The sequence below is a fragment of the Myotis lucifugus genome, unplaced genomic scaffold (genome assembly GCF_000147115.1).
Source record: "Myotis lucifugus unplaced genomic scaffold, Myoluc2.0 scaffold_95, whole genome shotgun sequence".
NCBI lineage: Eukaryota > Metazoa > Chordata > Mammalia > Chiroptera > Vespertilionidae > Myotis > Myotis lucifugus.
This window is the reverse complement of record NW_005871143.1, coordinates 96,937-114,118: the sequence shown is the minus strand read 5'-3', so window position 1 is coordinate 114,118 and position 17,182 is coordinate 96,937. Positions and strand designations below refer to the sequence as shown.

The 17,182-nt window shown below is 37.6% G+C and overlaps 1 protein-coding gene across 10 annotated transcripts in view; it reads right to left on the bottom strand.

Moving 5' to 3' along the window:
* NUP153 (nucleoporin 153) overlaps window positions 1-17,182 on the bottom strand; it is a 75,039-nt gene that overhangs the window by 30,329 nt on the left and 27,528 nt on the right. For 5 of the 10 annotated variants that reach the window (XM_006091743.3, XM_023756480.1, XM_023756483.1 and 2 more), the window contains 6 exons: window positions 11,454-11,570; window positions 11,316-11,360; window positions 11,152-11,208; window positions 8,467-8,613; window positions 5,366-5,415; window positions 4,954-5,080 (listed from right to left, as the gene is read on the bottom strand). In XM_006091743.3, the coding sequence (XP_006091805.1) occupies window positions 4,954-5,080; window positions 5,366-5,415; window positions 8,467-8,613; window positions 11,152-11,208; window positions 11,316-11,360; window positions 11,454-11,570 (543 nt within the window). The remainder of the gene's footprint in view (window positions 1-4,953; window positions 5,081-5,365; window positions 5,416-8,466; window positions 8,614-11,151; window positions 11,209-11,315; window positions 11,361-11,453; window positions 11,571-17,182) is intronic. The other 5 variants (XM_023756484.1, XM_023756485.1, XM_014458385.2 and 2 more) reach the window with 4 other exon arrangements.

Here is a 17,182-nt window from a genome sequence, read left to right as displayed (position 1 = left end):
GGTCTTTTTTTTTTTTTTAGTTTTATTCATTTCAAACGGGCCGGATCCCGGCCTGCGGGCCGTAGTTTGCCCACGGCTGGTATTAAAAGGGTCGCGGCATTAGGAAGGTTGAGAACCACTGCTTTAGACCCTTTACAACACCTGGACACATCAACTGAATAACTTAAATCTCCTGTCAACTCATTAAGCCACATACTTACTAGTTCTTTATATTACTGACCTTGAACCAATTTTACTTTATTTATTTTGAAGATTTTTAAAACTGCTTTTTAGAGAGAGAGAGGGAGAAACATCAATGGGAGAGCAGAACGTGAATCGGCTGCCTCCTGCAGAGGATTGAGCCCATAACCTGGCATGTGCCCTTGACTGGGAATCCAAGCAGCAACCTTTCAGTGCATGGGAGGATGCCCAACCAACTGAACCATACCAGCCAAGGTTACCTTGAACCAATTTTAAATTTGATTTGTAGTCACCAAAATTTTGACTTGATTGATCAGAAGTAGTTTCCACAAATCTGGGAAAAAGTCAAAAATTATAACTGGATGCATAGAGATGCCTCAAGTTAAACACAACCATCATCAAATCTGACTTACTATCCTATATAATAAAAGGCTAATACGCAAATTGTCCCCTCGACTGGGAGTTCGACCGGGAGTTCAAACAGGGGGCGGGCTGGCCGGCTGGACCCCACCCTTGCACAAATTTCGTGCATCGGGCCTCACAGTCTCAGCTGGCCCTCACAACCCCACTTTGTCCGGAAGGTCATCCAGACAGTCATCCAGAAGGTCATTCTGCTGTTTGGTATAATTAGCATATTAATTCTTTATTATATAGGATTATATAGGATACACACACACACACACACACACACACACACACACACATATATATGTATGTATTATCTTTATAATACCTTTACATAGGTTACCTCATGTGAGGTAGAGGCCTATTATTGTAGATGAGGAAACTGAGGCACGGAGATATATGGCCTAATATACAGCTATGAAATGGCAGACATCCTATAGACACAAGCCAAATATATTTCTTCTTCTTATCCCTATTTTAAAGAGAAAGAAGCTGATGCACAAGAAGTTAATTTGATCAGAGTCATTCATACCAGTAAGGGGCACAACTGTATCTGACATGACAATATCAAGCAATTAAATGTCCCCAAATGCAATCTTTACTTATCTATTAAAAACACACACATACACAGGATACGCAGAAAATTTGAGGAAGCCACCCATTAGTACCTCTCTCCTCAGAAATGTGGAGACTGTAACTCCAATGTGGAACAGAGCTCAGGGCAAAAGGAGTTGGGTGAGGCATCCTGGGATGTGAAATTGGCAGTTGGCAGTTGGCCGGAATGAAGAGAGGCAGCCCATATCAGGGAGAAGGTGATAAAGAGGTCTGGGGAGTTAGATTTTCATAAAGTTTCTAACAGTTAATATACCAGGTAGTAAGGGCTAAAGTAAAGAAATTAATTTTAACTCCCCCAAAATGTCTCAATACAGCAAAGTCACACTAAACATAAACCTACAACACAACTAAATTAAACTGCAAGTATCAACCTGAGATTTCGGCTGAATATCTTAGGAACGATATCATTAGAAGTTCACACTGAAGGGAAATAAGCAAAATTCACAAATCTGTCATTTGATAAACAACAAACCAAACTAATAATTGTTCTCATACAGGAAGAAACTTTAAAAAGCTAAGGCCACAAATTTTACTGAGAAATATAAAAACCTGTCTAAAAAACAAATTCATGCTATATTAATCAGATATTAATTTCCTTTTTTTAATATATTTTATTTATTTTTTACAGAGAGGAAGGGAGAGGGATAGAGAGTTAGAAACATCGATCAGCTGCCTCCTGCACACCCCCTGCTGGGGATGTGCCCACAACCAAGGTACATGCCCTTGACCAGAATCGAACCTGGGACCCTTCAGTCCACAGGCCGACACACTATCCACTGAGCCAGACCGGTCAGGGCATGGCCTTTTCTTTAAATAGTAGAATACATTAATACATTCCCTCCCTCTACAACACTCCAGCAGAGCAACAAGTAGACTCTAAGGGAAAAAACAGAGCCCCAACACCAGTAACTGAACCAAGGCCCCTGGCACAGATATCACAAAACAGATTATATGGCAGAAAGTCCAAACTGTCAAAAAGGTCATGATTCTGGTGAGCTGTACCTCTGGAGAGAGGCGCAAGTACAAAACTACTAAAAAGGAAAAGGGGAGATAAGGAAAAAATGAAAAAGATTTCCCAGGCTTTGCAATAGCCATGAAGAAAATTTAATACTATAGTACATACAATAAATTTCAATCAAAGCATGGATTTCACAGTCTACATAAACTGTTAGAGAATATCGCATGTTTAAAAACCTAAATATATACTCCTGAAAAAGTCATGAATCAATGAGAAAGTCACAAATGAAATTTTAATTAAACATACAAAAGACTTGATAAAATTTAAAAAAAGTAATAAACTTCCTGAGGTAGGAAAGAAAACAAGGTTATATTAATAAATATGGCTTAAGAACCTAACAAATAATAAAATTAGATAAAATAAAAAAAAAATAAAAATAAAAACAAATGACAAATGAAAGCACTATGTATCAAAACTTAAATGATTCAGCTAGGCTGAAATTCATTTATAAAAAGACTGCCCTAAGCGGTTTGGCTCAGTGGATAGAGCGACGGCCTGTGGACTGAAGGGTCCCAGGTTCGATTCCAGTCAAGGGCATGTACCTTGGTTGAGGGCACATCCCCAGTAGGGGGTATGCAGGAGGCAGCTGATCGATGTTTCTCTCTCATTGATGTTTCTAACTCTCTTATTCCTCACCCTTCCTCTCTATAAAAAAAAAATCAATAAAATATATTTTTAAAAAAAAAGACTGAAATGAGACCTGCATTCAACTCAAAGCAAGTAGAAAACAAATAGAGCAACCTATAGAAAAAAAAAATTTAATCAATCTTCAATCAGTCCCTCTTTTTCAAACTTTTATGTTCAGAATATATAAGGAACTCTTCCTAATAAAAGAAATAACCCAACAGAAAAAAAAAATAAAGAGAAAACCCAAATGGCCAAGAAATTCACAAAAAGGTATCTCTCCTCCTCTAGTAAACAACAAAATGCAGACTAAAACACCAATGGCATGCCACTTCACAGCCATCACATTGGTAAAAATTTTTAAATCAACAAAATCAAGTGCTAATAAGGGTAAAGAAAAGCAGATCTACCTACTGTCATGTGGAATGTTAAATTATAAAACTACTTTGAAGAGCAATGAGGCAACATCTAAGATATTTGAAGATGTGTATCATCCCTTATAATCCAACAATTCCATTCCTAGAAAAACAGCCTAAAGCAAATACTGCAGGTGTGCCAAGGGAGAAGTGCATAAATATTCCCCTTAGCATGTTTTAGGAATCAACCCAAATGTATCCTGCAGAATGAATTCTGGTAAATATTCACACTGGATAAACATATACTATAGTGAAATTAAATAACCTAGAGTTACCTTTCACAACACTGATAAAGTTCACAAATAATATGAAAAAGGCAAGTGAGATGAATACAAACCATATTAATCTATTTAAATAAGGCCCTAACCGGTTTGGCTCAGTGGATAGAGCGTCGGCCTGCGGACTGAAGGGTCCCAAGTTCGATTCCGGTCAAGGGCATGTACCTTGGTTGCGGGCACATCCCCAGTGGCGGGTGTGCAGGAGGCAGCTGATCGATGTTTCTCTCTCATCGATGTTTCTAACTCTCTATCCCTCTCCCTTCTCTGTAAAAAAATCAATAATATATATTTTTAAAAAATCTATTTAAATAAGTTTCTTTTTTTTTTTAAATAACCTTTTTTTAAAAAAATATATCTTATTGATTTTTTACAGAGAGGAAGGGAGAGGGATAGAGAGTTAGAAACATCAATGAGAGAGAAACATCCATCAGCTGCCTCCTGCACACCCCCTACTGGGGCTGTGCCCCCAACCAAGGTACATGCCCTTGACCGGAATCGAACCTGGGACCCTTCAGTCCACAGGCCGATGCTCTATCCACTGAGCCAAACCGGGTTAGGGCCATTTATATAAGTTTCAAAAACTGGCAAAACCTAACCTATAATAATACAAGTATAATATGCTAATTAGACCGATGTCCTTCTGGACGACCTTCCAGATAAAGTTGAGGTTGCAAGGGCCGAGCCCCTTGCACAAAATTCGTGCACAGGTAGGGTCCCTAGGCCTGGCTGGCGATCAGGGTTGATCAGTGCCTTCCAGCTGCCGGATGGGCCTCCCTTCGTTCTACGCTGCCTCCTGGTGGTCAGTGCACATCATAGCGAGCAATTGAACTCCCGAGGGGACACTTTGCATATTAGTCTTTTATATATATAGAATATTCTAAGAGTCAAATAATTTCAATTGTAATTCTTTTACTAAAAGAATTATGGCTTTTTGCCTGGCTGGTGTAGCTCAGTGGTTGAGCGTCGGCCCGTGAACCAAGAGGTCTCTGGTTGATTGCCAGTCAGGGTACATGCCCAGGTTGTCCACTCAATCCCCAATAGGGGGCGTGCAGGAGGCAGCCGATTGATGTCTCTCTTTCTCAATGATGTTTCTATCTATCCCCCTCCCTTCCTCTCTCTAAAAATCAATGAAAACATATTTTTTTCAAAAGAATTAAGGCTTTTTAATGACACTCATGAAATTTTTAGTACTATGTTAGGTTTTCTGTGTTGTCACAGTGAAGGTGGTTTAAAAAGTCTACTAGTATTAAACACACACACACACACACACACACACACACACTTTGAAGGAACTGTTCCAATGACAGGTTATTTTTGTGTTGAGTTTCCTTAAACCCCACACCTCCAGATCTCCTCTCACTACCACAATGCACAAAGCTTTCAATAAACATCAAGAGTATTAAGTATATAACCCTACCTCCTGCTCTGCGGGTTTAGTTGCCACAAAACGTGTTCTTTCTCGTCTCATCTTGCCTCCTCCACCACCTACTCCAGAAGATACACCATTGGCTGCAGACATACTGAAATTTGGGTAAGAAAAACCACTAAGCAAAAAAAAAAAAAAAAAAAGAAAGAAAGAAAAAAAGAAAATCAAAACAAATGATATATTACGCAGGTCAATAACTTGGTAACTAATCGAATAACCCAAAAATTAGAACTGCTAACAAATAATAAATGTACAGCTGAATTTTATTTTTAAAAGCTGACGAATACTTTGTGCATAAAGTTTCTATTTTTAACCTGTCTTAATTTTCCAAAAGGCACATAAAAATCACATACAGAACTAAAAATTTACATACAAAGAAGTTTTGCTATAAAGATGACATTACCTTTCTTGTTCTCTATTTTGTCCTGGTGTCATACTTTTTTCATATCCAGTCTAGAAAAAAGTGAAACCATATTTAAACGCTGGCATATTTAAATTTCTTTTTTTATTTTATTTTTTTCCATCATGCTCTTTTATTTTATCTCTCCATACCCTCTTCAACCTCCACCACCCCTGCCACCCGTAATCACAACACTGTTGTCCCAGTCAATGTGTTCTCTTTTTTGCTCAATCCCTCCACCATCCCTAGCCTCACCCTTATCCCCATAATTTTCTTAATGCCATCCTATCTCTGAATTTTAGTATTTTAAATCAGGAATTTGAGGTTGTTTAGTTAATGAATCCTAAAACTTGCAACTTAGAGCCAGCCTTCTGAATTGTAACTAAGCATTAGTGTGATTATATAAGCACATAAAATGTCACTGAGTACAAATGTACTTTAAACAAAATGGTACTATACAAAGTTAATACACTCACCAACCACAAAATTACATTTACTTATCTCTTGTTATGACATATTAAATGTGCAAATTCATAAGGATAGTCCTTTTGAAATGATTCTCAGAATCTTACCTCTTCCCAGAAGCACATAAAATTATAACTAAATTATAAAATAATCAATCTAGATAACCATCTGAAGACTAGACTAAGACAGGGATGTCCACTTTCACTACTCTTATTCAAATAGTACTGGAAGTCCCAGCCACAACAATCAGATAAGAAGAAATAAAAGGCATCCAAATTGGAAAGTAAAACTATCATTATTTGCAGGTGACATGATACTTCAGAGAACTCTAAAGATTCCACCAAAAAATTACTAGAACTGATAAACTAAGAAATTATAATCCCATTTACAACTGCATCAAAAAAATAAAATATTTAGGAAATTTAACCAAAGAGATAAAAGACCTGTACTAAAAAAGTTATTTCATTAAAGAAATTGAAGATACAAATAAATAGATGCATATGCCATGCTCATGGAGAGGAAGAATTAACATTGTCAGAATATCCATAGTAACCAAAGCAATCTAAACTATCTATCAAAATACCAATGGCGTTTTTGCACAAAACTAGAATAATAAAAGACTCCAAAGGCCACAGTAATCTTGAGGAAAAAAGAACAAAGTTGGAGTTATCCTGCCTCCCGATATCGATATATTTACAAGGCTACTCTAATCAAAACAACAGGGTACTTATTGAATCTATGCCTATATGGACAATTAATATATGATAAAGAAGGCAAGAACACAATGAGGTAAAGACAGTATTAATTAAATGGTGTTGGGAAAGTTGGATAGATACATGCAAACAAAATAAATAAATAAAACTAGATCAGCTTCTTAAACCATACATAAGAATAAACTCAAAATCGATTAAAAACTTAAATGTAAAAAAACAGACAGTAACATCTTTGACATTTCTCTTAGCAATATTTTTTTTGACATAGTTCCTCAGGAAAGGGAAACAAAAAAAAACAAATGGAACTCTATCAAACTAAAAAGTTTTTGTACAGAAGAGGAAACTATCAACAAAACAAAAAGACAACCTACTAAATGGAAAAAGATTAATATCCAGAATTAATAAAGAACTCATACATTCAACACCAAAAACAAACAAACAACCCAATTAAAAACTGGGCAGAAGACCTGAATAGACACTTCTCCAAAGAGGACATATAGACAGCCAACAGACATGAAAAGATGCTCACCATCACTAATCATCAGAAAAATGCAAATGAAAACCACAATGGATGTCTATCATCATTAACTCAAGAAACAAGTGCTGGCCAGGCAGTGGAGAAAAGGGAACCCTCGTGCCATTAGTGGAAATGCAGACTGGTAAAGCCACTATGGAAAACAGTATGGAGGGTCCTCGAAAAATTAAAAGTGGAACTGCCTTATGACCCAGTGATTCCACTTCTAAGTATATTTCTGAAGAAACCCCAAATGCTAATTTGAAAGGATACATGTACTTCTTGGGTAATGCAGCATTACTTACAATACCCAAGATATGGAAGCAACCAAGTGCCCATCAATGGATAAGTAGATAAAATTGTGATACATATATACAATGGAATATTAATTGGGACATAAAAAAAGAATGTAATCTTACCACTTGCTACAGCATGGATGAGCCTAGTGGGTATCATGCTAAGTGAAATATGTCAGAGAAAGACAAATACCATATAATTTTACTTATATGTGAAATCTAAAAAATAAACAAATAAAATAGAAACAGACTCATAGATACAGAGCATGCTGATGGTTGCCAGAGGAGAGGGTGGTTTGGGGGACTGGATGAAAAAGGTGAAGGGATTAAGAAGTATGAATTAGTAGTTACAAAACAGTTATGAGGATGTAAAGTACAGCATAGGGAATATAGTCAATATTAAATAACTATGTATGGTGCCAGAGGGAGGGGGGACCTGAAATATCAGGGGGATTACTTTGTAAAGTACATAATGGTCTAACCACTACACTGTACACCTGAAACTAAAACAAAATAACATGAATGTAAACTGTAATTAAAAAACTTGAAAGTACTTAGAAAATGCATGCCAAAGTACTCAGAGATAAAGAGATGTGATGTCTAAAATTTATTTTCAGGTAGTCCAACAAACACACAGCACACATATAAAGCAAATCCGGCAAAATTATTTAATCTAAAGCATTAATACATACTAGTATTTACTAATAAACACTAACTTGGGATTTGATTATGGTGCCAGCCATTTTAAAGTGTTCCAATTCATAATCATCACTAATTCACAAACTGTAGGTATGATCTGCAATGATAGAGTACTTATATGTCACATTATTTTTTTTCTTTAATATTTTTATTTATTTCAGAGGAAGGAAGAGGGAGAGAGAGAGAAACATCAATGATAAGAGAGAATCATTGATCAGCTGCTTCCTGCACGCCCCCCACTGGGGATTGAGCCTGCAACTGGGGCATGTGCCCTGACTGGAATCAAACCCAGGACCCCTCAGTCCGCAGGCCGATGCCCTAGCCCTATTCACTGAACCAAACCAGCCAGGGCACATTATTTATTTTTATTCAATTTAACCAATATTCAAAGACTAGTGAAAATGAAAACATACTCACACTGTGTTTTTTATCTATTCTTTGATTAGTCTTCTTTAATTCACCAGATGGGGTCAGAGATGGTTTAAAATAAGCAGTTCGATTTGCTGCTATGGATACTGGCTTTGGGGTCATGAGCCTCTGAACTGGGGGATACTGACAGACCACCTTATAGGTAAAAAGAAATCAAAGACAAACCTTCATTTTCATACATTATCAGTGATGCATAGCAAAAAAATTATTTGACAATAGCTAATGTGACCTAGAGACTATGAGTACTTCTCAGGGAAATACCTAGTAAATGCAAACAAATACTAAGAAAACTGATAGTAAGAGAACCAAAGGTGTGTGTATGTGTGTCTCTATTTATAAATATATATAAAATTCCAAAATAATTTCAGACTAATTTATTCCAGACTTAATGACTGTTCACACATGTACACACACACAAAATAGGAACTATATTCAAAACTGTTTTACAAATCTAAGGTTTTATAGGATGAATTTCAAATATATAAACTAAAGTTGATTTTGCCACATTTCCCCCCAAATTACTATCTAAATTTTCTTCAGCTACAGATATTTTTAAATCAGCAATGAAAATATTTTAATTGATAAAAATGTGAGCAAATCTCTGTCCAAGTTAGCTTTACTCTATTGTTTTTAAAAACCAAATGAAATTCTTACAATTTAAGTCTAATTAGTAAAGCATTCCAAATCTTAAAATGAACTGGCTTTATTGTCTAAGAACACAAGTATTTTTGTCAACAATCTTTTGCTACACTGAACACAGTAAAAATTATGTTGGTTTAAGATGACTATAAAGTCTAGAGCAGCGGTTCTCAACATGTGGGTCGCGACCCCTTTGGGGGTCGAACGACCCTTTCACAGGGGTCGCCTAAGACCATCGGAAAACACATACATAATTACATATTATTTTTGTGATTAATCACTATGCTTTAATTATGTTCAATTTGTAACAATGAAATTGGGGGTCACCACAACATGAGGAACTGTATTAAAGGGTCGAGGCATTAGGAAGGTTGAGAACCACTGGTCTAGAGCATCGACTCTGTCCAAAGATTGTAATACTATAAATACAGTCCTTTCACTCAACAGCAGCTGTGAACAGCACTGAATCCCTAGGCAAAGCTTCTGTATGGTTACTACTTCTTCCCTAAATCCTCATCACAAGTGTGATCCTGCAACTCTGATTACATCTGTGAAAGATGAACTACAATATTGTATCTGTCCATTATAATTCTTAACAGCCATTAATAAGATTTTATTGGCATTACACACAACCATTAATAAAAATGTTTATTAATGAAAACTTCTATTATGGCATAAGTTTTTAAACTTACTTCTTTTTATGCAATCTGACATAAAATAGGAATCTGAGAAAAGCAGCTAATGGATTAATCCCACCACAGCAAGTAATAATGGATTCCCTCTCTTGTCTGAGGAAAAAACTCAATTTTAGCTTTCTATTCTGCATTAGAATTTTAGTAAAAATAATTATATTTTACCAGTATCTCAAATACAGTCCCCAAATTAATTCAGAAAATTATGACAATTTTAATCAATTACTTCTGAGGGAACATAGTGTTGTAGTAAATGCTTCTATAAGTAAGGATCTAGGAATCTGCTTCCCCTGAAGTTAACTAGTCACAAATATAATTAACAAAATTTACATCTTTTAAACACTCTCAAGCATTTTATTTTTTCCACAGTAATCTCCAAAACTAATTTTAACAAAAAAGAATATACTAAAAAGGGCTCTCAATATATAAGCTATATCATAATGTTTTACAGCGGTTCTCAACCTGAGAGGGTCGCGACCCCTTTGGCGGTCGAACGACCCTTTCACAGGGGTCACCTAAGACCATCCTGCATATCAGATATTTACATTACGATTCATAACAGTAGCAACATTACAGTTATGAAGTAGCAAGGAAAACAATTTTATGGTTGGGTCACAACATGAGGATGTATTTAAAGGGCCAGAAGGTTGAGAACCACTGTTTTAATACCTCTGATATCTTGAAGAGTATTTTTGGCTAACTGATGAAAGATATGCCAATCTGAAATTCTATTACACACAATAGCCTTGACATAATGTCTGGTGATAAGGAAAGTTTGCAAAGATAACTATGTTCAGTGAGCACTTCAGTTCACTGAATTTATAATTGCTAAACACTTCAAGCTCTGTTCACTCCTATTTTTATTTATCAAAATGTAAAAGTTACTCATAAAGACTGCCAAGATGCTGAAGATGGAAATGCCAAATAACCAAAATTTAATGAGTGAGCACATACTACATAAAGGATTGTGCTAAGTCCCCCACAAAAGGCAAAAATGTACAATTTCTTAAAATCTTATTTTTCAAACACGTTTCCCATGAATATCAACTAAATTCGTCTATTTGATAACTAAAAAATACACAAAACAAAACTGTTGATACTGCCCGGCCTGCATGGTTCAGTGGTTGAGTGTCAACCTATGAACCAGGACATCATGGTTCGATTCCCAGTCAAGGGCACATGCCCAGGTTGTGGGCTCGATTCCCAGTGTGGGGTGTGCAGGAGGCAACCGATCAATGATTCTCTCTCATCATTGATGTTTCTATCTCCTCTTCCTCTCTGAAATCGATAAAAAATAAAAGCTGCTGATACTTTACACAAATAAATGCTAAAAAAGCCTTACCTTTTCCCTTTTGGCCTGAAAATCTGTGGTGTTATCTATCCCTCTCCTATCAAGAGGCTGAAGAAATAAAATACTATTAGAATAGATGGCAAACTTTGAAAAATACAACTTTCATCAACAATATATAAAAATATATTTTTTAAGATATTAAAAAGTCAACTTACAGAATTCATTGGAGAAGAAACAACAGATGGAATTCTTTTTGCATCCTGTTAATTTTTAAACAATAACAAAATTAAGACTTTTCATTGAACTCAAATTTTGTTACACTTCTGTTTTTAATTGTGATTTTAAACATTTACCGCTAAAGGGCTTGACATCTTCTCTAAAGATTGCAATATTCGTCGAGCTGTTGAACTAGTCACACCATAGTATTCTGCATTGACTTGTTTAGCTTTCATCTGTCTTCTGAATGGTACCTATAAAGTAAAACTTATATTATTTGTTGGAACTGTAAACTCTAAACCTTTTTCAGAAAATGAGAACATTTACAAAATTGAATGGAGTCTAAAGCAAAACAAGATTAATGTAACAATTTATTTCTGAGTAATGTCGTTAATTATATATTCAAATTTTTTCTTTATGTCTTTATTGAAAATCCGTTATCTCTGCCTGAGAAATTACTTTTACAATGAAAAAAAAAAATGGTACTATAGCATGCATCACTCTAAAGCTCTCCCAGCTATGTTAAATGGGAAAAATGAGATAACTGGTAAAACATTCTAGCATTATCTTGATCTACTTATCCCTAATATTTTTTAAGATGTTTGTATTAATTTTAAAGAGAGAGGAAGGGAGAGGGATAGACAGAAACATCAATGAAAAACATCCACTGGCTGCCTCCTGCACATTCCCCACTGGGAGACCGAGCCTGCAATCTAGGCATGTGCCCTGACCAGGAATCGAACCAGAGACTTCATGGTTCATGGGTTGACATTCAACCACTGAGTAACACCAGCTGTGGCTGGGCTATCCCTAATATTTAAACCAAAGAACAATAAGTTAATGACAACTGTGTTAAAATATTAGTTATTCTGGGTATTAAATAATATTTAATTATAGTAAATTCCAAGATAATTAAACAAACTCTATTACAAATTTTAAACTGAATTGTTTCTCAAATTTTAATACAATAAAAGGTTTAAATACACAAGCTATTTCTTAATAAATGATTTAACTTTCTTAAAATTGAACTTAAGGAAATAAGCTTATAAGAAGATAAGTAACCATTTTTTAATTTTATATGTTTTTATTGCTTTTTGGAGAGGAAGGGAGAGGGATATTAACATCAATGAGAGAGAAACATCATTGGTGACTGCCTCCTGCACCCCCCACACCGGAGATTGATCCCACATCCACAACCCGGACATGTGCCCTGACTGGGAATCGAACCACAACCTCCTGGTTCCTAAGACAACGCTCAACATCTGAGCCACACCGACTGGACACAAGTAACCTTTAATACAAAAGCAATGTTTACGAATTCCAATAGAAACACTACCTTTTATGCAATACAACTTTCCAATAACCAAGTGACTACCACAAATCAAAGTAGTTTGGCAATGCTTAATATAGAAAAGATATTATTACTACAATCAAAATATAACCCAGTTTAGCCTTAGCCGGTCTGACTCAGAGGATAAAGCGTTGGCCTGTGGACTGAAGGGTCCCAGGTTCAATTCTGGTCAAGGGAACATACCTAGGTTGCAGGCTCCATCCCTGGCCCTGGTTGGGATGCATGCAGGAGGCAACCGATCAATGTCTCTCTCTCATCACTGATGTTTTTATCTGTCTCCTCTTGCTTCCTCTCTGAAATCAATAATCTATCCCAGTTATTTATTTTTATATATATATATATATATATATATATATATATATATATATATACACACACACTAATAAAAGAGAAACATGGTAATTAGCGTATGACCGCTACGCTTTTCATTGGCTAATCAGTGAGTATATGCAAATTAACTGTCAGCCAAGATGGCAGCCAGCATCTACGCACTGAAGCGAGCAGGGAGGCCTGCTTGCTCCAGTGACTGCGGACTCCAACGTTCCCCGCCTCACTTGCCGGCCTCTCAGCTGCAACTCTAAGCAACTATGTACTATGTTGCAAATAAGAAGCTAAACAAAACCCCAGAAACCAGCTTTCATTCAGCCGGGCTTTAGCAACATTATATTGATGTTTTCAGCGGCGAGGCCTCAGAGCTAAAGCTGGCCCAGAATAAAAAAAAAAAAAAGAAAACAAGGAGCAGTTGGAAGCTTCAGTCACTCGCTTCCGGAAAATAGCCCTCAGCCCCTCACCCAGACTGGCCAGGCACCCCAGTGGGGACCCCCACCCTGATCCAGGACACCCTTCAGGGCAAACCAGCCAGCCCCCACCCATGCACCAGGCCTCTATTCTATATAGTAAAAGGGTAATATGCCTCCTGGCACCGGGATCAGCGGAGCAGCGAGGCTCCCGGCACCGGGATCAGCGTGACAGGGGGCAGCGCCCAAACCCCCTGATCGCCCTGCGGCTCTGGTGTGACAGGGGGCGGGGCCACAACCTCCCTATCTGCCCTGCTCTGTGCCTGATAGGGGGGAGCTCCCCAACCCCCTGATTGCCCTGTGGCTCTGTGTTTGACAGGGTGCAGCGCACCAACCCCCTGATCGGCCCTGCTCTGTGTGTGACAGGGTAGAGCCATAATCTCTCCATCGGCCCTGCCCCGAGTGTGACAGTGGCGGTGCCCCAACCCCCAGATCGGCCCTGCTCTGTGGGTGATAGAGGGTGGCGCCCCAACCCCCCTCCACGGGCCTTGCTCTGTGTGTGACAGGGTAGAGCCATAACCTCCCCATTGGCCCTGCCCTGAGAGTGACAGGGTGCAGCGCCCCAACCCCCTGATCCGCCCTGCTCTGTGTGTGACAGGGGCGATGCCACAACTCCCCTATCGGCCCTACTCTGTGAGTGACAGCGGGGAGCTCCTCAACCCCCTGATCGGCCCTGCTCTGTGCGTGACAGGGTACAGCGCCCCAACTCCCCAATCGGCCCTGCTCTGTGCGTGACAGGGGCTGCACTTAGGAATTGGGCCTGCCCTCTCCCACCCGGAAGCAGGCCTAAGCCAGCAGGTCTTTTTCTCCCGAGGGGTCCCAGACTGAGAGAGGGCACAGCCCGGGCTGGAGGCCCCCCCCCCCCCCCCGAGTGCACAAATTTTTGTGCACCGGGCCTCTAGTATATATATATTTAAATATATATATATATATATATATATATATATATATATATATATGGCCCAGTTTCTACAAATAGCTCATATCTGAAAAACTAAATCATCATAACTACTTTAAATAACATTTCTCTCTCAGATACCAAACATTCATGGTATTTCAGAGTAGCTACAATAGTCTACATTAGTTTTATTAACAACTTGGTGCCCATTAGGATTGCTGTTCAGCCCAGAGGCTTTGGTGAATGTGAGGCAGCATTAAAATCCTCTAGGAAATTATGAGAATCTGTCCTGTTACTGGATTCTCCTGGCCAGTGGCCCCTCGGTGCCTTGATTCACGAAGCAATAAAATGGAAATGAATTAGAGAACCTTTAATATACCTTCTAACTCAACCCTCTAGGAAAGGAATAGCAAATAGATTCATCCCAAATGTCAAAATAAGTATTTGGAAGCCTGTACTGAGAAGGATGGTATGTCAGAACTCAGCATTAAAAAGTATAGGATTCAATATAAGAAACAGAGGAGAAAGTAGCAGGAATACACTCTTACTTGGACTACTCCATGAATCATGGGCTTGCATCATCACCTATCTTCTACTAACATGCTAACCTATCTATTTTAGATGTAAAAATGTCTTTTAAAAATTAATATAATCCTTGCCTAGCCAGAATGGCTCAGTTGGTTGAGTGTCATCCTGTGCACCAAAAAGTTGCCAGTAGACTCCAGGTCAGGGCACAAACCTGGGTTGCAGGTTCAATCCCCTTTTGGGGCACATATAGAATGCAACCAATCAATGTTTCTTGCTCATATCAATGTTTCTCTCTCTCCCCTTTCCTCTCTTTAAGTATGTCCTCAGGTGATGATTAAAAAAATAAAAATCTACACTAATAAAAGAGAAACATGCATTAAGCAATAAAACAATTAAAAAAGGGAGAAACATGCAAATTGTGTCATTCCGCTATGCCCACCAGCCAATCAGAGTGACTATGCAAATTAACCCAACAAAGATGGCGGTTAATTTGCATACACAGGTGCGGAGTGAATACTGAAGACTGAGGAGGCTTGGCTTATCCGCTGCAGCCAGACCAAAGGCCTGGGTCCCAGGTGCCGGAGGAAAACCAGTGCCGGCAGCCAGGGGAAGGAAGACCTATTGCGCGAATCTTCGCACAACGGGCTTCTAGTAATAATATAATCCAGTTTAAGCTTGAGAAAATTCCTTGTGTAACTCCAAGATCCAGTTAGCACTTTCTAAAAAAACAAAATATTGCTGTTCATGTACACACTCAAAAATGACTCGTAACTTTGCTATTTATGAAAACATTCTCTAATTAGGAAAACAAGAAACTATTCTAAAGACAGTATCTTCAAATATACTTGTTTTTGTGCAATTGTGTCTGTCACAGATTGCCTACATGCTTAAAAGTATTACTCCTCCATTTTTAAAATGTCCAAATCTATAATATAAGTAGAATAACAACATATACATGAAACAGAATTTTTAAGAGCCTCAAGAAACTCCTAGGACAAAACACAGAATGGTGCAATTTACCTTAAAATAACATATTTTTAAAAGTAATCAATTTCCAAATGTTCTCTGCTAATGGGTATATGTAAATACAACTGATTTGATTTTTTTAGATTGACCTTGTATACTATAACTTTGCTAAGGCCACTTTTAAGTCTGATAACATCTTACTGTAGTTTCTTGAGATTTTTCTATGTAGATAATAAGCACATTGTCTAGGAATACAAATAACTTTATTATTTCATTTTCAATATGTATGCCTTGTATTTCTTTTTTCTTGTGTTAGCTAGGAACTGCAGTACATTTAACAGTACCAGTGACAGCAGACATCCTTGTTTTCTTTCTAATCTTAGGAGGAAAATATTCTGTTTTTTACAATTAGTATGATGGTAGCTGAAGATTTTCTGTAAACACCATTTTTCAGGTTGAGAAGGCTCCCATCTATTGCTAGGTATCCTGAAAAGTGTTATGAATGTATGTTGGATTTTGTCAAAAGCGTTTTATGCATCTGGAAATATTCATGCAATTTTTATTCTTTATTTACATGGTAGATAACAATTTTCAAATGTTGAACCAACCTTGCATCATGATGAAATAGTCTTTATATATATTTGGGTTTAATTTTGCAAATATTTGTTGAGAAGGTGTGTGTGTGTCTGTAATTCATGAGAAATACTGGTCTGTAGCTTTCTTATAATGTCTTCAACTTTAGTTATCAGGGTAATGTTGGCTTCATAAATGTACTGAGAAGTGTATGGAAATGTTTGTGTTTGGTAGAATTCACCAGGGAATTTATCTTGGCCTGAAGTTTTTCTTTGCTGGGAGATATTTTAACTATGAATTCAATTTATTGAATAGACTATTTAGGCAAGTTATTCTTGACTAACACCAAATAACATGAATTATTTTTATACTAGAGGCCCAGTGCACAAAAATTTGTGCACTCAGGGTGGGTCCCTCAGCCCAGCCTATGCCCTCTTGCAGTCTGGGATCCCTCGGAGGATGTCCACCTATTGGGTAAGCCCACTCCAAGGGGGATATAGCAAAAACATATAGAGAGAAAAAATCGTATACGGAGCCTTGCAAAGTAATGAAATATGCCATGCGCGATCATTTCTATCTAAGACGTAATATAAAATTAATATAATATGGTAGCTGCTTTACTATGTAGGGCATATTTCGAGAATAGTGGCCGGGGCAGTAATCAGAGCGTGATCACACATTCACTTCTCTACAGCGAGATGAGAAAATATCCATCACATAACATACATCTGACAAGAGCTCGCATTACACGAC